General features: G+C 49.3%; 1 protein-coding gene across 2 annotated transcripts; it reads left to right on the top strand.

The window, feature by feature from the left end:
- Positions 1 to 154: 154 nt before the first annotated feature.
- On the top strand, positions 155 to 22,818 carry DEF6 (DEF6 guanine nucleotide exchange factor). Of its 2 annotated transcripts, none has more exons than XM_036867713.1 (11): positions 155 to 380; positions 12,037 to 12,177; positions 12,828 to 13,013; positions 14,662 to 14,898; positions 14,990 to 15,136; positions 18,819 to 18,927; positions 19,095 to 19,414; positions 20,493 to 20,659; positions 20,787 to 20,985; positions 21,937 to 22,027; positions 22,231 to 22,800. In XM_036867713.1, exons 1-11 carry the CDS (start codon positions 285 to 287, stop codon positions 22,452 to 22,454), a joined length of 1,917 nt encoding a protein of 638 aa, XP_036723608.1. In that variant the 5' UTR covers positions 155 to 284; the 3' UTR covers positions 22,455 to 22,800. The 2 variants fall into 2 exon arrangements, with proteins under 2 accessions (XP_036723608.1, XP_036723609.1); XM_036867714.1 differs by having other exon boundaries at positions 157 to 380; positions 19,116 to 19,414; positions 22,231 to 22,818.
- Positions 22,819 to 23,903: the final 1,085 nt, after the last annotated feature.

Raw genomic sequence — 23,903 nt, 5'->3', positions numbered from 1 at the left:
CTGAGGAGGCTTCTAAAGGGCCTCACACCCAGGGAACCAGGCTGATCAGAGTTGTGGCTCTAGCTCCCCAGGGCTTGGTCCCCAGTTCCCATGCAGGGAGTGGTGCCGCTGAGCACTGCAAGAGCAACAGGCTGGGTCCTGCCAGTGTGGGGAGCCCGCGAGAGCAGGCAGGTGGAGCTGTTGCTCCGCACCATGGCCCTTCTGCGGTCTCTGCAGCCGTTTGCATTTCCTGAAACCGGATCTTGGTGTCAGAGCCGCCCCTGGGCCGGGCGGGCGCCTCAGCCATGGCCCTGCGCAAGGAGCTGCTTAAGTCCGTCTGGTACGCTTTCACCGCGCTGGACGTGGAGAAGAGCGGCAAAGTCTCCAAGTCCCAGCTCAAGGTGAGGGGCACCCGGGGTGCAGGGGAGGCCGGCAGACACGTCTCATCAGCCCCTGCTGCCTGAAGCTAGACTTGAACCCTGTGATCCTCCTGGGGCACCCAGCTAGCCAGGGACCCAGGAGGGGCGGGAGGGCCCGTGCTGGGGAACTGGGGCAACATGGCCTAGTGGATGCTGCTGCCCCCTGTCCAGAGGCCCCAGTGAGGTGTGTGCAGGGCCATCGCCCAGAGCCCTGGCCCCCAACTCTCGGGAGAGTAGAGGTGCCATCATGGGGTTGTGAGGGCCACGGGCCAAGCTACATCCCAGACTCCATGTGATGAGCACACGTCTCCCCAGAGTCAAGCTTGGGCACACACCCTACTCCTTCCTGCCGCTTCCTCCTGGCTTTGAAGAGAGACAGTTAGCTAGTACTTGTCAGTCACTTCCTCTCGGAGCTGAGAGAGGGTTAGAGCCTCTCGCAGTCCCAAACCAGGCCAGCTAAGCCATCCTTCGCAGGAGAGCTGCTGCTCTGGACCTTGCCTCCCAGGTGGGACAGAGGTGGGAAGGGGCAAGGACTGAAGACCCTGTTATACTGCTGCCTGGCTCACCACCCCCCCTCACACCTACACGCCAGGTTGGGAAACTTACCTTAGACCTTGAGAACTCGAGTAGGGAAGGGGTGGAATCTGAACCCAGGAGGAGCCCCATCAGTGATTGCCCTGAAATTCATGCTTGGTCCTAGATAATTCCTGGGGAGCCGAAAAGTTTCTCTCCTTCTTTCCTGTAGCCCCGCATTAGTGCTGCCTTCACCCTAGTTAGTGGGGAAGAAACAAGGCCCTAGGCCATTGGAGCCAGGGAACGCGGGGAGTCAGGAGCAGGGTGGGCATCAGCCCTCTGGGATCTGCCTTAGGGGTTCATTCATTCACTCTACAAATATTTACTGAGTGCCAGCTATGTGCGTGGCATGAGGCTAGGCCATAGTATCCTGGCATCTCCCCTGCCACCCACCCCCCACAGAGGAGGAGTGCAGTCTCAAGGAAACCTCCATTCTAATTGATCGAGCTAGGAGGTGCCTGGAAACCTGGGAGAGACGGATGGGACAGGTTAGGCATTGTACCCCACCCCAATTCCATCCCCCTACTTTTGAACTTGGACACGATGAACTTGGATGTCCCAAACTGGTCCTATCCCATAATTGACCCCTTAGCCAGACTTGTGAGCATCCAGTAAATGATTCTTGGCTCCCCCAGGAAGGAGAGTCCACTACCACTTTTGATCATCTGAGAGAATCTCCCAACAGACAGGTTCTTCCTTACGTTCTACTTAAATTGTCTTATTGCAGGTTATGTAATCTAGTGAGGTCTTCAGTATCGATAGAGGAAAAGCAGATCATCCAACATCCATCCTTGTGGAAACTCCATGTCCTACATCCACCTCCCACTCTGCCCCTTTAATATGTTTCAGGAACAATCCCAACCTCCATGGTTTGTTGTCGCCTAGGTTCCATTTTCTACCACTCCATTACCTGTGGCCCTATGACACCTCCAGGCTCTCTAAGCCTCTCATACATGGAAGATACAGCACTCCGTGGCTCTCTGTTTCCTGGGCCAATCAGGCAGTAAGCCTTCTTAGTTTGAGCCTCTGTCTTGGCCTCTAACTGGGCGGATGCCTGTTCCCCACTCCCACAGGTTGAGTATTTGCAAGGAAGATCGCCTGGGGAGCTTGCATACTTGAACCATCTGCTGTCTTTGTACCACGTCGCAGCTCACTTTGAGCCCACTGCCAGCAGCCTCTGTGGTCCCACAGGATCAATGGTAGATTTCAACCCACTCCACAGAAAACTTGTCCACTCTGGGAATCTGAGCTAGCAGTGGGAGCCTCAGGCCCGGCGGCAGGTGGGACAGAAATGGCAGGGCCCATGTCATAGGAGAGGAAGATAAGGAAGGCAATTCTCCCTCAAGCCCATAGTGCTAGATACTGGAATGGGAGGAAGTAGTGATAGTGTTGGGGGTGGGGATGCCGGAAAGGCAAAAGAGCAATAGAGAAGTGGCCAGAAGGCAGAGGAAGAAGCAGATGAGAGAGACAGACCCGCAGGGCACACTCCTTCCACTGAAAGATTTGGTGAGAAGGGAGGAGATCGTGGGGTTAGCCTGTCCTTGCTAAAACTGTCTCTGGCCTTGGCGTCCTCAGTTGGGAAGAGGCAGGAGACCTGCACCAGCCCAGAGCAGGCTATGTCTGTCTGCAACAGTCACCACTTCTCCCTTGATGTGTTGGTAGAAAGGCTGCCACCGGCTGTCCTGGGCAAAGCCGTGATGAGGCCAGAAGGAGGAGGAGGAACAGCAAGTCCTCTGAGAAGTACCCCAAGGAGTCAGGATTGTTTTCTCTGAAGAAGAGTAGGCTTGGGGGAGAGATGAGATGAGTTTTCTTCTCTGAATTCTTATAGAAAGTACAGTAGCCTTTGTCCAGGTGGGTTGAGAAAAATAAAAATAGATCAATAAGAATGGCACTTCTGCCCAGAACAGATTTAGGTTGAACACAAAGTTTCTCAGGACTGTGAGCTTTTGCAGGGTCCTCAGAATCTCCCTCTCTAAAGAGCTTTAGGAGTGAGTTCCCATCCTGACAGAGGGCTGCAGGGAGGGGAGCCTTGGGAATGATGGGTTTCCTAATGGCCATACCATCTTCCCTCTGGGAGCAGCTTTGGCTTTAGGCTTCATGGATGATCAGCTAAGAATTTGGCTTCCTCACTCCCTGACTGCCAGGGCTGGGGTGAGGGGCCTGAGATTGGGCTCATGGTTGGAGCAGTGTGTCTCAATGAGGATCCTAGGAGGCTTACCACTTCCCCTTGACAGGCAGGAGCAGGGGGAAGGCAGGGAGGGTGAACTAGGGCCTTCCCTACTCGGCTCTGTCAGGTGTCCCAGGCTCCTGAGCCTCTCATTGGCACTCAGGGCAGTCCTGGGGCCCAGGGAGGGTCTCTTGCCCACCGAGAGCCTCTGAGCTTTGGGCTGTGTCTCCTCTGGAGAGGGACAACAACCTTCTCCTCGGAGAAGGAGAGGAGAAGTTAATAACAACTCTAGTCCAGGAATCTGATGAGTGGGGTCTTCAGCTTTGCCCTGACCCCTGCCTGCTGTTGGTCTCCTCAGTCTAGAGTGTGGAGGAAGGGGAGGATGATTCAATGATGTGCAGAGCACTTGACTCAAGAGCCGTATAAGCTGAGGCCTATGTTGCTCCCCAGTAGGGTGACCTTAGGCAAGTCACTACCCATCTCTGAACCTCTGGTTTCTCATCTGTAAAGCCTGAGGGCTGAACTGGGGATCACCAAGCTCTCTGGCTAGCCTCTGAAAATAAATTTTAACAAAGTACCTCAAGTAGGTGAAATTGATCCTTGATGCAGCCTCTCCTCTCCCTTTTCTGAGCCTCTGTCTTTCCTTTGATGCTGACAGCCAACCCCTCCAAGCCCCTTCTTGCTCTCAGCAGGCACACAGCTAATCCAGAGATTCCCACCTTTTAAAATTCCTGGTGCTACTTCCTCATGATAGTTTTGCTTTAGTACCCCACTGGTTGAGAAAAATACATTCAGTGACTCTTAAAAAGGATCTGTATATTTTAAAAGAATCACTTAGCACCTAGATACATTTAAAGACTATAGGCCATCTAAAAAAGAGAGAGAGAGAGAAAGAAAGAAAGAAGAAGGAAGGAAGAAAAGGAAGGAAAGGAAGGAAGGAAGGGAGGAAGGGGGGGAGGGAGGGAGGGAGGAAGAAAGACTATATAGGCCATCTAGGAGAAAGAAATTAGTCATTCTTTTTGCAGTTAGTGCTTGATACTTTTATAGATTCCCAAACCCTCTGTATCTGCGTCTACTCCTGAAGTCTGCGAACTACAGGACCATGGGCCTGGCGCCCATCGCATCGCTGCACCGGAGTTTTTAGGGAACTCCCAAGCCCCCAGGGGAGAACCACACCCCCACATGCCTCCAGAGGAAACAGTGAATAAATGAAGCCTCTCAAAGGTCAATGGCTGCCAACCCAGAGGTCAGGGACTGCTTGGGTGGGTGGGGGAGACAGAGAATCCCCTCTGGGGGAGCCCAAATGGCAGCTTGTGAAAACTACAGACACCTGGACCCCACCCCTGGAAACTCTGAGTCAGTAGGTCTGGGCGGGCCCCAGCAGATTTCAGTTTCAGCCAGCTCCCCAGGTGATTCTGATGCTTAACCTGAGCCAATGTAACAGAGATCTAGCGTAGGGCTTTAGAGTCAGACTTTGAGCAAGAGGACACTCCACCTCTCTGAGCCTTGGTTTCCTCCTCTGTAAAAGGAGGATAATGAGAGCCCTGCCTCCAGGGCTAAGGACTGATTGAAATCAGCAGGTGGGTTCCGGCAAGCCAGCCTCCACTCCTGCCATTTCCTTTCCAGCATGACCCTCCTCTGGTCACACTCTCTCCCCACCCCCGGCCCTTACTTGCACCCAGGCACAGGAAGCCTGGCAGTCTGAGGTCAGCTGAGCTCTCTGGGGAGAGGCCCTGAGCCCTCAGTGTCTGGAGCCTTTAATTCCTCTTTGTCCTGACACCTGATGGCTAACAGGGTCGGAGCCTCTCTGCCCTGGGCTCCTCAGATTCCCCTGGCAAAAGGTACAGGTGAGGAAGGTCTTAGAGGACAGCGTGGGCCAATGAACCAAAGAGAGGAACAGCTCAGATAACTGTATGCTGCTGGGTGGCAGGTTCTATCCTGGGGTGGGAGGGGATTTGTACATTATCTCCTTGAACTCCATTTTTAGAAATGTGAAAACTGAGCCCCAGCGAGGTTCATGTGCTCAGAGAGATTCAGTTCATGTCCCTCTGACTTTTGTATTTTTCCTACTTTTCCCCTTGAAGCACTTAGGTTCATTCAGTAGATATTTATTGAGTATCCATTATATGCCAGATCCAGTGATACAGCAGTGAATAAAACAGACAAAACACCACACACTTGTGTTGCTAACTTTCTAGTCAGAAAACACAGATGATAAAATAAGTAAAAGTGCGTGATGCATGACATGGAGGAAAATAAAGCAGAAGATATCCCTATCCTTACTGGGGTGGGTAGAGGGGATAGGATTACAGATTTAAATAAGGTGGTCAGAGAAGCCCTCCCTGAGAGGGTGACATCTAAGTAAAGATCAGAAGGAGGAGAGGGTGTGAGCCATGCCGTGACCTGGGCAAGAATGTTTTAGGTTGAATGAAGAAATATCAAGTGCCGAGGCCCTGAGGCAGAGTGTGCCTGGTGTGTTTGAGGAATGTCAAAGGGACCAGAGGGGGCTGAGAGAAGTGAGCAAGAGGGATGAGGTCAGAGAAGGTACAGAGTAAAATCTCTGGAAAGACTCTGAGATTTTACTCTGAGAACCTTGGGAAACCACTGCAGCATTTAAGTTAGACTTGAGGAGTTAGTCAAAAACATTGATTAACACAATGTGGGGGACATTGTTTTGAGCTCTGGAGTCAGGGTTGAGATTAGAGTCCTTGCTGCCCTCAAGGAAAGTAGAACACCCAGAAATGCTCACACCAACAGGGAACAGCAAAAGAACATTATTACAGAGCAACTTAATAGCAGGGTACATTAATAACAGTGGTTAATGGCACCCTTTGTTTTTTAGCTCTATAGTTTAAAAATTTTGTCATGAAAACAATATATGCTCCTAGTTCAGAAGAATATAATTTTAAAGAAGTTGAAATTTACTAGAAAAGTAAAACATGTTTTACTGGTTAAAAAAATTGAAAGACAAAAATAGTGTTAAAGAAGGTGAAATTTCCTCCCCTCCCTGGGGAAGAGTGGTAGGGTGATAGCTGTTAACAGTTTGCTGAGTCTTCTAAATTTTTTCTATGTACAAATAAACTTATTAGGTTGAACTATATGAAATTGCTGATGTTTGATTATTTTGACCTACTAAAATAGCAGTTTAATATGGTTCAGCATAATCTTTGCACACATATTATTTTACAAATATTTCATTCTACAGCTTGCTTTTTTCCACCTGCCAGTATAGTATGCATATCTTTCCATGTCTGTTCATACAAATATAATAATAAAAATAGCTCACAACTTTTATTAAGCAATTTCTATTATTCTACTATGTACCCTGTGCTGTGCTAAGCTCTTTGTTCTAAAACACCCTGTGGAGCAGGCGCCTTATTTTCCTCAAAGAGGAGGAGACTAAGGTCTTGCAGAAGTTAAATCACTTGCCCATAAGTACACATGTGGCAGAAGTAAAATTTTCAACCACACACAGGTCCATGACTTGGTGTACCTGTCCCCTCTTTTTTTTTTTTTTTTTTAAATATTTTACTCTTTTTTTTAAAAAATTATTCTTTATTTTATTTGTTTTTATTTTTGGCTGTGTTGGGTCTTCATATCTGCGCGAGGGCTTTCTCCAGTTGCGGCAAGTGGGGGCCACTCTTCATCACGGTGCACGGGCCTCTCACTATCGCGGCCTCTCTTGTTGCGGAGCACAGGCTCCAGACGCGCGGGCTCAGTAGTTGTGGCTCACGGGCCTAGTTGCTCCGCGGCATGTGGGATCTTCCCAGACCAGGGCTCGAACCCGTGTTCCCTACATTGGCAGGCAGACTCCCAACCACTGCGCCACCAGGGAAGCCCCTACCTGTCCCCTCTTGAAGGAGCCTTGGGCTGTCTCCAATGCCTCATTTATTCTCTCTCTTTCTTTCTTTTTCTTTCTTCTTCCTCCTTCCTTCCTCCTTCCTTCCTTCCTTCTTTCTTTCTTCCTTCCTACCTCCTTCCTTTCTTCTTTCCTTCTTTCCTTTCCTTCTCCTTTCTCTTTCTTCCTCCTTTCTTCCTCCCTCCCTTCCTTCCTTCCTTCCTTTCTTTCTTCCTCCCTGCCTCCCTCCCTTCCTCCCTTCCTTCCTTCCCTCCTTCCCTCCTTCCTTCCTTTCTTCCTTCCTTCCTTCCCTCCCTCCCTTCCTCCCTTCCTTCCTTCCTTTCTTCCTTTCGTCCTTTCTTTCTTCCTCCCCCCCTCCCTCCCTTCCTCTCTTCCTCCCTTCCTTCCTTCCTTTCTTCCTTCCTCCCTCCCTCCCTTCCTTCCTTCCTTTCTTTCTTCTTCCTTTCTTCCTTTCTTTCTTCCTTTCTTTCTTCTCCCCCTCCCTCCTCTCTCTCCCTTCCTCCCTTCCTCCCTCTTCCTTCCTTCATTCCTCCCTTCCTTCCTTCCTTCCTCCCTTCCTTCCTTACTTCCTTTCTTCCTTTCTTCCTTTCTTTCTTTCTTCCTCCTCCCTCCCCTCCCTCCCTTCTTTTCTTTTCCTTTCCTCCTTCCTTCTTTCCTTTCTTTCCTCCCTTCTTCCTTCCTTCTTTCTTCTTTCTTTCTCTTTCCTTCCTCCCTTCCTTCCTTCCTTTCTTCCTTTCTTTCTTTCTTTCTTTCTTCCTTTCTTTCTTCCTCTCTCCCTCCCTCCCTCCCTTCCTTCCTCCCTTCCTTCCTTTCACCATGCCGCGGCTTGCGAGATCTTAGTTCTGGGACCAGGAATCAGCCTGTGTCCCCCGCAGTGGAAGCGCAGAGCCCCAACCACTGGACTGCCAGGGAATTTACCAATGCCTTTTATTCTAAGCTATGCTTCAGTGAGCATTCTTGTACAGGTAACTGTTCTCTTGAGCATCTATAGGTTGGATGATTAAAAATGCTGGGGTCATGCCCAATTTTATGTTTGATACAGTCTTGCCCTCCAGAAAGACTACCAATTCACATCTCAACAGTGGGGCATTTGAGTCCCCATTTCTCCACAACCTCCTCAATATTTGATAGTATCAGTCTTTTGCATCTTTGCTAATTTGTTAGGTAAAAAATTGCACTTTCTATATGAGAAGGGAACTTATATTTGTTCTGTGCAGAGCTAACTCTCACTCTCTCTATATATATCTCACTCCATCCTCATGGCCCCTCTGCGTGGTGGGTATTATCCCCTGTTTTACTGACAATGATACTGAGGCTCAGGGGGTGAAGGAGTTTATCCAAGGCCTCATAACTAGAAAGCGAAGGTTCCTGGCCTTCCATGTCCCCCTGCACGCTTCACTGGAGTGTAGCCATTTGGCTGGGCTATGCAGGAAGCGTCCTCAAAGAGGTGCTTTAGGAGGCTTGAAGAAAGATAAAGACATGGGTAATTTGAAAAGAGGCCAGGAGGCAACAGGTAGAAATATGTGAAACTCTTAGAATAACACCTATCTCTTCAGAAGTGGGTATTTCTCTTGTGTTGGTCACCCTGAATTTTAAGTGCTAAGCATTGAGTGGTGGCACCTCTTAGAGTGTGGATTAGTATCCTATGACCACAGATGTATTAATCATGTCTTCTCTGGATATAGGTGGTAGAAACCAAACTCAAAATAACTTAAAGGAGATGTTATAGATTGGCTCACATAACCAAAACTCCAAGCATAGTATTGGCTTCAGGCATGGCTGGATCTAGGTCCTCAAATGATGACTTTTTATACCTTGACTCTGCTTTTTTTCACTGATAGCTTTATTCTTAAGCAGGTACTTCCCACACAGGGACAAAAATGTCAGCTACATCTATCTTCTAACAGCTTAACTCTTTCCATGTATACCCATGGGAAAGAGTACACCTCTTCTCCACTAGAGGAGGCAAAAATCCCAGGGCTGATTCTCATTGGCCTAGATTTGGTCATGTGCATCCTTGAACCAAACACCATGACTCCAATGTGCCCACCCCTGCAGCCAGCTGGGGTAGGGGTGCAAATGGCCAATACCACAGATATTGAAAATGGGGGAGAGTAACTTCTCAAAGGAAAATCAAGGCTCTATTACCAAAATAAGGGAGGGGGGCAGAGCTCATCAGGAAGAAACTTCAGATGTCCTTTAGAACAAGAGTAGGCAAAACCAAAGATGGCACATGAGATAATTTGAAGATCATGAGAATAAGGGTTGGGGTGGGGATCAGAGATGGCTGTCCAGAGGGGAAGGAGGGAAAAGAGAAACACCAACCCCTTGCTGGGTCCTCCAACTTCCCACTTTGCTGAGTTGAACCTGAGGCCCAGGAGAACATTGGGAAGAAGTCTCAAACCCTTCTCCCCCTCCTCTCACAAAAGAGAATAAAGAAATGAAGACTTGGTATACACGCCATCTCTAGGATGTTGCCAGCTTCTGCCTCAGAGCAGCTGATTCCAAGGTGGACTGCTGGTGGTGGAAGCAGCCTCTAAATACAGCATTTATTGACTATCTTTGGTGTGCAGAAGAGGACATAGGTGCTGTGAAACATAAAGATGAACAGAGACCTTGCCTCCAGAGTTCACTATATAGTTGGGGAATGAGGCTCAGGGTCAATATATATATATTTTTTTTTGGTTATAAATTTATTTATTTATTTATTTTTGGCTGCATTGGGTCTTCATTGCTGCGTGCAGGCTTTCTGTAGTTGTGGCGAGCGGGGGCTACTCTTTGTTGCAGTGCGTGGGCGTCACATTGCGGTGGCTTCTCTTGTTGTGGAGCATGGGCTCTAGGTGTGCGAGCTTCAGTAGTTGTGTCTCGTGGGCTCTAGAGCACAGGCTCAGTAGTTGTGGCTCATGGGCTTAGTTGCTCCACGGCATGTGGGATCTTCCCGGACCAGGGCTCAAACCCGGGTCCCCTGCATTGGCAGGCGGATTCTTTTTTTTTTTTTTTTTTTTTTTTTTATTCACACACACACACACTGTATTTTATTTTTACAAGACATAAATAGACTGACACCAAGCATTGTACATGGATGACCACAACCAAAGCAACAATGATTGCAATTACCAAACATGAAACACACTCATACTATGTCATAATATTGACATTCAGTCCAGTAATCCTCCACTGTAACAGCTCCTTTACTTTGCAGTGAAAATTGATTTGTATATTCTTTGCCTCTGACTCTGAGTCCTTGTGGGATTTTTTTTTTTTTTTAAATTCAGACAGAAAGGCGGATTCTTAATCACTGCACCGTCAGGGAAGCCCCAGAATCAATATTTTAATGGGGAAGCAGCCTTCAGAGCCGGGAACAACCAGTTGCAACCTCAACTCTGCCACTTACTCTTAACCTCTCCAAGCCTCAGCATCTTCATCTGAAAAACAGAGATAATAATGTCTGTATGTCACAGTTGCAGACATTAGATGTGGGGTATAGAAAGCACCTCAAACAGTGGCTGGCACATAGTAGGTGACAATTTTTAATCATTCACGCTGTCTTTGATAAGTGCTATAACAGAATTACCCCAAGACAATTTTATTTTTTTCCTGATCTCCTTGTTCAAGCTTCAGCCTCTTTGTTCTAATATCATGGGTTTGTTAACCAACCCATTTCCCCTCTGTACTGTCATGGCCACCATCCCTTTTAGCCTTGTCCTCCACATCCCACAGACCATTTTTCGTGCCCGTTCTTTGCTCCCTCTCCAGCTCCCTTCCATCTTTAGAAGGGCAGTGACTGGAACTGCACATGCCCTTCCTGGAGCAGACACATTGGACTCTAGGCACACTGCAGCCTGGTCTCTGATGGTAGATGTCAGGCTTCTGCCGTTGAGCTTTGGGATCTGCAGAGCTGGATTTGAATCCTAGGCTCTTGCTCAGGGTGGGTCCTTGGGCAAGTTATTGAGTTGGTTGAGCCGCGGTGTCCTTGTCTGCAGAAAGGGCACATACCTGCCTGACAAAGTGGCAAAGAGCACGGCTGCCTTGGTTTGAATCCCAGCTCTGTCAGCCCTGTGCCCTTGGGTGAGTTACTTAACGTCTCAGAGCCTAGAGGTTTTTTTCATCTGTGAAATGAGGATATAAACACTTGTTATGTGGGTTAAGTGAAGTATATGTAAAGTGCTGAGCACAGTGCTTGGTGCATAGCAAGTGTACAAGTTTCAGTTTTTTGGATTTTATTGAGGTATAATTGACATTTTAATTTCAGGTTTACAACATAATGATCCTATATTTATATATATATTGTGAAATGATCACCACAGTAAGTCTCAGTAACATCTGTCACCATACATGGTTACACAAAATGTTTTTTCTTGTGATGAGAATTTTTAAGACCTACTCTCTTAGCTACTTTCAAATATGCAATACAATATTGTTAATTATAGTTACCGTGCTATATATTATATCCCCCCCAGGACTTTTTAAAATTTATTTATTGTATTTATTTATTTAGCTGTGCCAGGTCTTAGTTGCTGCACGCGGGATCTAGTTCCCTGACCAGGGATCAAACCCATGCCCCCTTCATTGGGAGCTCAGAGTCTTAACCACTGGACCACCAGGGAAGTCCCCTCATGACTTACCCAAAGTTTGTACCTTTTGAGCACCTTCACACATTTCACCTCCCCACTCCACACCTCTTTCAACAAACAGTCTGTTCTCTGTATCTCTGAACACCTTTTTTTCCCTTTTTAAAAAATTCTACATATAAGTGAGATCGTATGGTATTTGTCTTTCTCTATCAGACTTATTTCACTTACCATAATGCCCTCAAGGTCCATCCGTGTTGTCGCAAATGGCAAGATTTCATTCCTTTTTTAATGACTGAATAACATTCCATTGTGTCTATATATACAGAAGCTTTAGTTATGATTGAATTGAATAATGTATGCAGAAGACTCAGCCAGGATGGGGGTGGGGACAAGTGGGGAGGTGGGAGCCGCCCTTTGGCCCAGTTTTGGTTGGGGTTCAGGAAGGCAAATTGCCCTCTGTCTCAGGTGCTGTCCCACAACCTGTACACCGTCCTGCACATCCCTCACGACCCTGTGGCCCTGGAGGAGCACTTCCGAGATGACGACGATGGCCCTGTGTCCAGCCAGGGGTACATGCCCTACCTCAACAAGTACATCCTGGACAAGGTGGGGCCCCTCTAACCTCTCCCCACTTCCCAACCTGACCAGCACCCTAATACATTGCCACCCCAACTCCTCCCCCTATGAACCCCATTTCTGTCCCCTCTGTCCATCCCTGCTCTCCCATCTCCATCCTTCACCTCCCAGCCACTTGCCCCCTCCTGGCTCCCCTTAACTCACTCTCAAGCTTCCTCCTCTCTATCCTAGCCTCCACCTTTCCCACGACCTTCCACCCCGTCCCTGCCTAGGTTCCAGCTGTCAATTTTACAAAAGACTCTCCAGTTTTCCCCAAGTGCTGTCCCCCCTGCTCCTCCCAGCTGTTGCTGTCTTCTCAGGTTCTCCTTGACTGTCCACTCCCTCCTGGGCTTCCCCTTCTTTCTCCCTGGGCTGAGGGACCTGAGTTTCTCTGTGTGCAGGGGATTTGGGGGCAGTGGCTGTGAGGGAGTGGTGGCGGTAGCAGGGCTGGGGGCTGGGGTCAGGCTGGTTGGTCAGCTAGTTACCTGATCATCAGCTCAGGGATTCCTCAAGTTAGAGCCCCAACATGGCAGGGTGGGGAGCAGGGGAATAGATGACCCGAAGAAGCCAGCTGGAGCCTAGTTGGGTGGTAAAGCAGGGACGGGGCAGCCTTCTCAGCTGACTTGTCGGCCTGGTGGCAGGTGGAGGAGGGGGCTTTCGTTAAGGAGCACTTTGATGAGCTATGCTGGACCCTGACGGCCAAGAAGAACTATCGGGTGGATAGCAACGGGAACAGCATGCTCTCCAATCAGGATGCCTTCCGCCTCTGGTGCCTCTTCAACTTCCTGTCTGAGGACAAGTACCCTCTGATCATGGTTCCTGATGAGGTAAGCCCCAGGGACTTTATCACTTGGGGACAGACCTTAGCAGAACCATGAAGGAGGCCAAATTGCCTCCGTACTTTCCCACATCCCCTTTCTTCTTTATCTCCCCACCCTGGGACCTGTTCACACCCATCTGTCTCCAGATGCTTAGAAGTGTCCATATCAGAACAATTATGCCTTCTCCCAGGAGGTCAAAAACTACACTTCCTTCAAGGCTCTGCTAGCCCTCACAGTAGGGAAATGATCTGCAAATTCTATTTACACAGAGATGTGAATGCCTGATACATTACTGGGCATTTAAAAATGAGAACATTTAAAATCAAATGGCAGGATTTTAGGCACTGTGGCAATCTGAGAAGGATGCTATTATTAGGGGAATAGAGACCTTCCTGGGACATCTCTCCAGTTACTCCAAGTGGGCAACCAAGTCTGCCCCTGGTTTCAGATTTTCTCTTCCTATCTTCTACAATATAGGGGAGAGCCAGGGAAGACTCAGCTCAGGGCCCCAGAGAAGGCATGCTGGGAGTAGAGGCCTAGAATCCAGCCTCTACCTCCTCAACTCATGAGTGAAGCCAGGGCAGATGCCCCCCCTTTTCCAGTCACCCTGCACCCTCCCTCTACTCCCCCTCCTCTCTCCCCTGTCCGTTCAGCCTTCTCCTGACCCTTTAGACCTTTTGGTGGTTGTGAAGATACCAGGGCGAATTTAGGTCTTTAGAGTAGGGTACGTGGGAGAGAGATCCACCGTATTTACAAGAAGTCCTGGCACATCTAACTGTGCTCAGATTCGTGCCCTTGCCTCTGTTTGTGGGAAGAGTGAGGGGTGCCCCGCCCCACTCCCAGCGGAGACCCAGTAGCCCCCAGAGTGAAAGTCCTGGAGAGAGTTTCCCAAGAAGCTGCTGGGGCAGTCGAGAAACACGTGTCCATCTATACAGACACCTGGCTGGCTGGGCATCTTTGTCAGACACCTGCCAGTCAGGGCGAGGTGGCCTCTCAGGTCAGAAAGCTGCTTGCTACTGTGATCAACATGCAGTGTGAACAAAGTGCAGCAGGAGGTACCCCAACCACCACTTCCTGTTCCTCTGTAACGGGTTTCCTGTCCCTGCTCTGCTTACTCCACCTCCAATCCCCTTGCCCTCCCATAGGGGAAGGATCCCTAAGGTTCGGGCTTGGGGCTTGGAATAAGGACTCATGGGATGCGGATCTGAATTGAGTTCTGGCTGCTACCAACTTGCTGTATGATTCAGAACAAGTCACTTCCCCCTTTGAGCCTCAGTTTTGTCACCTGCAAAGTGAGGCTATTGGATGAGAGGGCCCTTGTTCCCCTGTTGACATTTTCTATGACTTGCTGTCTCAGCCTGGCCCTTGGCCCCCTCAGCTCCCACCTCACCCTGCCCTTAAGTCAAGGCAGGAAGGAGTGGGACTGGAGCTTGGGGAGGGGATGCCTGAATTGAAGTTGGGGTTCCAGGATCCCCTCCTACGTCTCTACTCAGGTGTCCTCCAGCGTTTAGTTGTTTTGTCCTCTGACCCTACTCCCCATCCCGTCCCTGGTCACTTCTGCCCAGGCTCCGGGTGCCTGATGGGAGCGCCCCCTAGTGTTGGCACCAGCGCCACAGCCTGCTGCAGCCACCAAACCTTCCCTCCCCCCCTCCAGGTGGAATACCTGCTGAAGAAGGTGCTCAGCAGCATGAGCTTGGAGGTGGGCTTGGGTGAGCTGGAGGAGCTGCTGGCCCAGGAGGCCCAGGCAGCCCAGAGCACCAGCGGGCTCAGCGTCTGGCAGTTCCTGGAGCTCTTCAACTCAGGCCGCTGTCTGCGAGGCGTGGGGCGAGACACCCTCAGCATGGCCATCCACGAGGTCTACCAGGAACTCATCCAGGACGTCCTGAAGCAGGTCAGGCCCGGCTGGGAACTAGGGGAGGACCCCGAGGAGGGTGAAGTGGGGGGGGGGGCAGTGATGCCTCTGACTTTGCTCTGGCTGGCAGGGCTACCTGTGGAAGCGAGGGCACCTGAGGAGGAACTGGACAGAACGCTGGTTCCAGCTGCAGCCCAACTGCCTCTGCTATTTCGGGAGTGAAGAGTGCAAGGAGAAAAGGGGTACAATCCTGCTGGATGCGCAGTGCTGCGTGGAGGTGAGGGGGACAGTTGAGGGGGTAGAGCACATCTCAAGGCTCAGAGGGGCTCCAGTGCAGTGTGAAGGCAAGGGGGTCAGGAGGAGGGTAAATGGGAAAAGCCACAGTGACAAATTCCCGCTTACATGAGTGCAACCCAAATACAGTTCACCCTTGAACAACACAAGTTGGAACTTATATGTGAATTTTTTTCAATAAATAAATTCAGGAGTACAGCGCCATCAGCAGTTGGTTGAATTCGCAGATGTGGAACCAGGATACTGAGGGCTGACTTTAAAGTTATATGTGGATTTTTGACTGGGCAGAGGCTTGGCACCCCTAACCCCTGCATTGTTCAAGGGTCAGTTGCATACCTGGGTACCTCAAGGCTATTCTCAGCCATGGCAGCAATTTTTTTTTTCTTTTAGAAAAGTAACACACTTTATTTTTTCTTCCAGTTTTATTGAGCTATAATTGACATATAGCACTGTATAAGCTTAAGGTGTACAGCATAATGATTTGACTTACATGCATCATAAAGTGATAAGCACATAAGTTTAGTGAACATCCCTCATCTCATATAGATACAAAATTAAATAGAAAAAAATTGTCTTGTGATGAGAACTCTTAGGATTTACTCTCTCAGCAACTTTCCTGTATAACATACAGCAGTGTTAAATTAATTTATCATGTTGTACATTACATCCCTAGTACTTATATATCTTATATCTGGAAGTTTGTACCTTTTTTTCTTTTTTCTAATTTATTTTATTGATTTTTTGGCTGCGTTGGGTCTTCATTGCTGCGCGCGGGCTTTCTCTAGTTGCGGCAAGCGGGGGCTACTCTTCGTTGTGGTGCGCGGCCTTCTCATTGCAGTGGCTTCTCTTGTTGTGGAGCACGGGCTCTAGGGCGTGTGGGCTTCAGTAGTTGTGGCACACGGGCTCAGTAGTTGTGGCTCGCAGGCTCTAGAGCGCATGCTCAGTAGTTGTGGTGCATGGGCTTAGTTGCTCCGCGGCATGTGGGATCTTCCCGGACCAGGGCTCGAACCCGTGTCCCCTGCATTGGCAGGCAGATTCTTAACCACTGTGCTACCAGGGAAGCCCTGGAAGTTTGTACCTTTTGATGACCTTCATCCAATTACCTTCCCCCCATCCCTGCAACAACCTCCCTCCCCACCTCTGGTAACCACAAATCTGATCTCTTTTTCTATGGATTTGTTTGTTTGTTTTTGAAGTGTAATTGACCTACAATACTATGTTAGTTCCTGTTACAAAACATAATGGTTCGGTATTTCTATATATTTCAAACTGACCTCCACAATAGGTCTAGTTATGATAGGTCACCATACAAAGATAACTATGTAATCATAGTTATTGACTATATTCCCCACACTATCCATTTTACACCCATGACTCACTTATTTTGCACCTGGAAATTTGTACCTCTTAATCTTCCTCAACTTTTTCCTTCCTCTCACTACACCCCCTACCCTCTGGCAAACACACCTGTTTGTTCTCTGTATCTATAACTCTGTTTATGTTTTGTTATGTTTGTTCATTTGTTTTGTCTTTTTTAGATTCCATATGTCAGCACTTTTTAAAAAAAAAACAAACTGCAAATCAAATACTAAAGTCATTGGTGAATAATGTGGACTTTGCTAAAGATTTTTCAGAGGAGATGGCTTATGTCTCACTCTACCCAGCAAAACTTTCTAAAAATCCTCTTTGAAGTTCTTTCTCCTTCACCCAAATTCCATTCCCTTTGGCAACTCTATTCCTCCCTATTCTTTCTCCCTTCCCATCCCTTTTCCTGCCTTGACTCTGTCCGTTATTCTAGAGGCTTAAAACAACAATTTTAAAAACTGTAGTGAAAAAATATACATAACATGAAATTTGCCATTTTAATTCATTTTGTGTTACAATTTTGTGTTACAATTCAGTAGCATTAAGTATATTTTGTGTTACAATTTTGTAACAATTTTGTGTTACAATTCAGTAGCATTAAGTACATTCACATGTAACCATCACAATTATCTATTTCCAAAACTTTTTTATCATCCCAAACAGAAACTCTGTACCCATTAAGCAATAACTCATCCGCCCTTCCCTCCAGCCCCTGGTAACCTCTATTCTGCTTTCTATCTCCATGAATTTGCCTGTTCTAGGTGCCTCATATAAGTGGAATCATATAATATTTGTCCTTTTATGTCTGGCTTCTTTCACTTAGCATAATGTTCTCAAGCATGTTGTGGCATGAATCAGGACTTCATTCCTTTTTATGGCTTAATAATATTCCATTGTAAGGATGTACCACATTTTGTTTATCCATTCTTTGATGGGTATTGGGTTGTTTCCATCTTTTTGCTATTGTGAATAATGCTATTATGAACATCCAAGTACAAGTTTCTGGGTGGATATATATTTTTTCTCAGGGTACGTACCTAGGAGTAGAGTTGTTGAACCATACATTAATCCTATGTTTAATTTTTGAGGAACAGCCAGACTTTTCTACAGTGGCTGCACCACCTTCCATTCTTTTTTTTTTTTTTTAAATTTATTTATTTATTTATTTTTGGCTGTGTTGGATCTTTGTTGCTGTGCGTGGGCTTTCTCTAGTTGCAGCGAGCAGAGGCCACTCTTCATTGCAGTGTGCGGGCCCCTCACTGCAGTGGCCTCTCTCGTTGTGGAGCACAGGCTCTAGGCGTGCAGGCTTCAGTAGCTGTGGCACGTGGGCTCAGTAGTTGTGGCCTGCGGGCTCCAGAGCTCAGGCTCAGTAGTTGTGGAGCACGAGCCCAGTTGCTCCGCGGCATGTGGGATCTTCCCCGGCCAGGGCTCGAACCCGTGTCCCCTGCACTGGCAGGCAGATTCTTAACCACTGCGCCACCAGGGAAGCCCCCACCTTCCATTCTTACCAGCAGTGTATGAAAGTTCCAATGTCTCACCAACACTTGTTATTTTACATTTAAAAATGTTATTATTATAGTCATCCTAGGCTCTGTCCATTTTTGTCACATAGGGAAACAGCTGTCAATGTGGAAACAGCACAGATCTAGGCAGAAATCCAGCTCCACCACTAATAGGCAGTGTGAATTGGGCGAGTTCCTGGACCTCTTAGAGCCTCAGTTTCTTTCTCTGTAAAGTGGAGCTAATAATCCATGCCTGGTACAGACTCTAGAACACATGAAGCTCAGTAGGTGGTAGCTATTATTTTCCACTAGAATGTAAGCTTAGGGAAGGCAGGGATTTGGTCTGTTAGGCACATCTCAGTATCCCAAATGCCCAGAGCAATGAGTGGCACTCAGTAGACACTACAAAATATCTGTGGAATGAATGAATGGAGAACTTTCTCAACAGGCAGGGCTTTGTGGAAATGAACGGTCTCGATAGTGAGGACCCTGTCATGGGAGATGTTCCAGCATGATCTGCATAAACACTGAGTGATCCCTCTGTGCTAGGCCCCATGGGGAGATACCAAGAGAACAGTCCCAACTTCAAAGAGCAAAGGATACAGAGCTGTAGGCACACAAGTATCCCCATAACTAACCTTCAAACCGGGCCACGCAGGCTCCTGGCAGAGTGGGAGGGGTGCCCGGGGAGGATGGTCAGCCAGCGGGGGTAGGGGCTGGAGCTGCAGCACCCCTGGGGCAGGTGTGGCCCTGACTCCAGTGAAGCCAGCCTGTCTGGGGCCATCCACCCTCTCCCAGGTGCTGCCCGACCGAGAAGGGAAGCGCTGCATGTTCTGTGTGAAGACTGCCTCCCGCACGTACGAGATGAGCGCCTCAGACACGCGCCAGCGCCAGGAGTGGACGGCTGGTGAGTGCTCGCTGGGTGGCCTGGACCTGGCTGGGCCTCAGTCGCCTCATCTGTGAAAAGGGGGTGATAGCACTTTGCCCAGCGGGAGGCTGGGCACTGGACACGGGCAACTCCTAAGGCCCCTTTCTGGCGGTGGGTCACCTCGAGGCTGCCCTGCCCCCGGCCAGCCCCTCCCGCTCCCTCCGCAGCCATCCAGACGGCGATCCGGCTGCAGGCCGAGGGGAAGATGTCGCTGCACAAGGACCTGAAGCAGAAGCGGCGCGAGCAGCGGGAGCAGCGGGAGCGGCGCCGGGCGGCCAAGGAGGAGGAGATGCTGCGGCTGCAGCAGCTACAGGAGGAGAAGGAGCGGAAGCTGCAGGAGCTGGAGCTGCTGCAGGAGGCGCAGCGGCAGGCCGAGCGCCTGCTGCAGGAGGAGGAGGAGCGGCGCCGCAGCCAGCACCGCGAGCTGCAACAGGCGCTCGAGGGCCAACTGCGCGAGGCTGAGCAGGTGGGGCCGCACAGCCCTGGAGGCGGTGGGCTGAGGGGTGTGGTGCGGTCAGGCCTGGGAGCTGAGCACTGGGGGCGGGGCATGGGGCGGAGCCTTGGTCGAGGGCGGAGCCACGCATTGAGGGATGCAAGTGGAGGCGGGGCTTGTCTTGAGGGATTTTGGGGACAGAGCCTGTGGGCTTGAAGGATGGGTATGGGACGGGGACTGTGCCAGGAACAGGGCCTGTGGAATAAGGAACCTGGCCGAGGGATGGCTTGAGAGGAGAGACGGTAGGGGGCGGGGCCTGAGCCTACGAAATGGGAGGGTCGGACCTGAGTGCTAGGTGTAGAGTGGGACCTGGTTCAGAAACCTTGGCTGGGGGCGGGACTTGGACAGAGGAGCTGCTAAAGACGGTGTGATTGGGGATGAATTTGGACCAAGGCTGGACTAGGTTGGACTAGACTTGATCTGAGTTTATAATGAAACCAGTTTGGGGTATGCAGGATGGGAGGAAGGCAGGATGAATGTGGAGGCAGATTAAGCCTGTAGAGGCAATTAGATTTAGGATTTAAGAGATCTAGATCTGGAGTCAGACACTGTCGATTCAATCCCAGCTCTGCCTCTTAGGAACCCTGTGATCCCAGGCAAGTTACTCAGCCTTTCTGTGCCTCAGTTACCTGTGACATGTTGATGCCAATAGAACTTGGCTTATAGAGTTATGGAAAGGAGGATCAACTAAGGAAACACTTTGAGTTATAGTTGTTATAACAATTATAATTATAGTCATTCCCTTCCAAGCACTACCCTAATTATAATTATAAAACGTTATATTATAATGTATAATAATAACTATTAAGGCTGGTGCTGAAAAGGGGATGACTTGAGCCCCTTTCCACCATGTAGTTCACTGATCATTATCTGAGTTAGTCAGGCTTGCTGAGGAGATCAGATCAGGAAATGCTGACATGAAGGAACTCCCCAGACCCTCACCCAGAGATAAGTAGTTGGGCTGGCCTAGCAAAGCCCTGGGGAAAGGAGCAGCATACTTGCTGCCTCTCTCCCCCATGCCCCCATTGACCTGGCTCCATTTCCCGAGCAGGCAAGGGCCTCCATGCAGGCTGAGATGGAGCTGAAGAAGGAGGAGGCTGCCCGGCAGCGGCAGCGCATCGAGGAGCTGGAGGAGATGCAGCAGAGGCTTCAGGAGGCCCTGCAACTGGAGGTGAAAGCTCGGCAGGACGAGGAGGCCGTGCGCCTAGCCCAGACCAGGTAGAACTGAGGGGCCCCTTCTGCTTCCCCTCCCTGACTTCCCGACCCCCCACCCCCACCCCGCACCACTTGCCAAACACCTGCGAGGTGCCTTGGCTCTGGAGGTGACACAGTGGATGCCTGGCAGACTGCTGGAGGAGGAGGAGGAGAAGCTGAAGCAGCTGCTGCAGCTGAAGGAGGAACAGGAGCGCTATATTGAGCGGGCACAGCAGGAGAAGCAGGAACTGCAGCAGGAGATGGCCCTGCAGAGCCGCTCCCTGCAGCAGGCCCAGCAGCAGTTGGAGGAGGTGCGGCAGAACCGCCAGCGGGCCGACGAGGACGTGGAGGTGAGGCCTGGGTTGGAGCAGGTTGGAGGCTGCCAGGTGAACGAGGGTGAGTGCGTTAACGCACAGGCTCTGGAAACTTCCCTCAAGCTCTATCCCTCAGGCCCCATCATTGCCTGGCTATGTGACCTCTGACAAGTTGCCTAACCTCTCTGAGTTCCAAGTCCCTTATCTGAGAAAGGGGACTGGTAATAGCATTGCTATGAAGATTAAATGAGATAACACGTGAAATTAAGTATGTAGTCAGCACTGAAGAAACCTTAGCTACGACTTTTACCATTGTTATTAATCTGGGCAAAAATTTTTCCTCCTACTCTTCCAGCCCCTACTTTGCTATCCCTGTACTTTGGCTCCACTCTTTGGAGCCTGAATCTCCATAGAAGAAGATTTTTTTTTAAACTTTTGATGTTTTGTTTTTATTAATGTTAATTATTTTATTTTGCTTTGTTGGCCTACATGGTCATTGTAAAAAATTCAAACACAGAAATAAGTATCAAAGAAAGGGAAAGTTCCCCTATGATTCCCCACCCCACAACCGCTGCTAACGGCTGGGTGAACACTGGAGCAGAGGCTTTTGCATTAGGTCTTGGGAAGGTGGTGTAATGCAGTGGTTCAGAGCTCCGTGTATGTCGCTGGGCAAGGCACTTAACCGCTTTTGAATTTGTTTGTTGTTAACTTCTGCTCTGGAAGTTAAATAAGATGTTAGTACATCTTAGCTGCTTAATAAGTGGAAACTATGATTATTTCTGACCCTTTGAGGGCCTGTGAGTCCCCTGAAATTGGATGCCAACTCTGTTCACATACATAACTCTTTATGAACATACATGAGTTTTTTTGGGAAGATGATCAATAGCCTTTGTCAGATCCTAAGGGGCGTGTGAACCTGAAAAAGGTCAAGAGTCTCTGTCTTGGAGGGTGGCTCTGACCCACTCCTCCCTGGTCCTGCCCCGACAGGCTGCACAGCGGAAGTTGCGCCAGGCCAGTACCAACGTGAAACACTGGAATGTCCAGATGAACCGGCTCATGCATCCAATTGAACCTGGAGGTGAGAAGGGTTAGACCCTGGAGCTTTCCCTGGAGTGGGGAGGGAGAAGGGAGGGTGGAAGGGATACCCCCAGATCTACAGAACCAGCACAGGACTGAAGGTCAGCGGGTTCTCCTCTCCCCCAAGGGCTGAGGCAAGGCCCCTCAACTTCTTCCCTTTGCATGCACCTTGCTCCTTCCTCATACCTGCTTTTTTTCTGCCAGACAAGCGTCCCACCACCAGCAGCTCCTTCACAGGCTTCCAGGCCCCTCTACTCGCCCGCCGTGACTCCTCCCTAAAACGCCTGACTCACTGGGGATCCCACGACAACAAGACCCCCTCACCCAGCAGCAATGAGCAGCAGAAGTCCCTCAGTTGTGGGGAAGAGGCGCCCATCTCAGCTTCCGCCCCTCAGGAAGATAAAGTGGACCCAGCACCAGAAAACTAACCTCTGCTAGCCTCTTTCCCCCAACCTCATGCCTACTAGGACCTGGCCACAGCTGGCCTGTGGGTGACACCAGCCCCTGCAGAAGAAGGAGCTACAGTCCTGGTGCCAAGGGCCTAGGCCCTCCAACCACGAAACAGTCCAGAATGGAACCTGGTTCATTTTTTTTGCACCAGCCCCAGGCCCCAGACCACTGAGGCTGTCAGGGACGTTGATCCTTGAGAACTTGACCCTGTGCCTTAACCCCAAGGACTCTATGCCCTAGGCTGGGAAAGAGAGTCAACAAGCAAGCCAGGGGCCATCTGTCCCCAGACTGCCACCAAGTTGTGGAGGCACATTTCCAAATAAAATCAGCTCTTGGGATAAATTATGCATCAGGTCTATAGTCTGTCTCTTCTACCATTTTCTCTCTTCTTCCCTCAAGTCCAGTTATATGTCCCAGAAAGAGTAAGGTATAATGCAGTGGCTAGGGAAGTACACTCTGCCACTTTCCAACTGGGTGACTTTGGTCAAGTTTCTTCACCTCTCTGTGCTTCAGTTCCCATGTTGGCAAAATAGGGATAGTATAGTACCTACCTTACAGGGTTGTTCTGAGGATTAAGTGTTCAGCACGTGAGCAAGCACTATTATTGGTATCACCCCAAAGTGTTTATTGAATGTATATTCTATGCCTTGCAATTTCCCAGTTTATTTAATTCTCGTGGCAACGCTGAGAGGTGGATATTATTATTCTCATTTTACATGTGGGGAAATTGAGGCTCAGAGAAGTCAGGTAACTTGCCCAAAGCGTTTCAAACTTGCTTCTCTTCCCATATTGTCTGACTTACCTACCTTGTTACCTAAGACAGAGATCTGGGAATCTAGGATGACTTGCTCCCTCCCTGCCATCCCCCTCATGAAAAACCCATCATTAAATCCAGTAGATTCTCTCTCCTTCATGCTCTCATATCTACTGCTCCATCTCTATCCCCATGGCTACTGCCATGGCTAAGGCCAAAATTTTATCCTCCACCTGCATGCTCACCTTTGACTCCTTCACCATCTTGCCCCATATCTAATCAGTCTCCAAGTCCAACTGATTGGATTTCCTTGGTCACTCTCAAATCCACCCCCTTGGGGCCATGTCTCATGGCTACTGCCTTACTCTGGCCCTTGTCACCTCCCAACTGGACTAGAGCAGTAACCAAGTCTCCTTGCTAACCCTTCTCCCCACAGCTGCCTGGATAGGCTTTTTTTTTTTTTTTTTTAATATTTATTTATTTGGCTCTGGGTCTTAGTTGTGGCACTCAGGATCTTCGCTGGGCCATGAGAGATCTTCAGTTGCAGCATGCAGGATCTTTTAGTTTGGCATGCAGTATCGAACCCGGGCCCCCCTGCATTGAGAGAGCAGAGTCTTAACCACTGGACCAACAGGAGAGTCCCTGGATAGGCTTTCTAAAATGCATATCTATC

Source organism: Balaenoptera musculus, chromosome 11 (assembly GCF_009873245.2).
Source record: "Balaenoptera musculus isolate JJ_BM4_2016_0621 chromosome 11, mBalMus1.pri.v3, whole genome shotgun sequence".
NCBI lineage: Eukaryota > Metazoa > Chordata > Mammalia > Artiodactyla > Balaenopteridae > Balaenoptera > Balaenoptera musculus.
This window is presented reverse-complemented; position numbering and strand designations above follow the sequence as displayed.

Bases quoted from the DNA above. Each gene is read 5' to 3' on its own strand.
- DEF6 (XM_036867713.1), top strand. From the start codon at position 285: ATGGCCCTGCGCAAGGAGCTGCTTAAGTCCGTCTGGTACGCTTTCACC. The intron at 12,178-12,827 runs GTGGGGCCCCTC...GCCTGGTGGCAG, and splicing joins ACAAGTACATCCTGGACAAG to GTGGAGGAGGGGGCTTTCGT. The intron at 20,660-20,786 runs GTAGAACTGAGG...GATGCCTGGCAG, and splicing joins GTGCGCCTAGCCCAGACCAG to ACTGCTGGAGGAGGAGGAGG.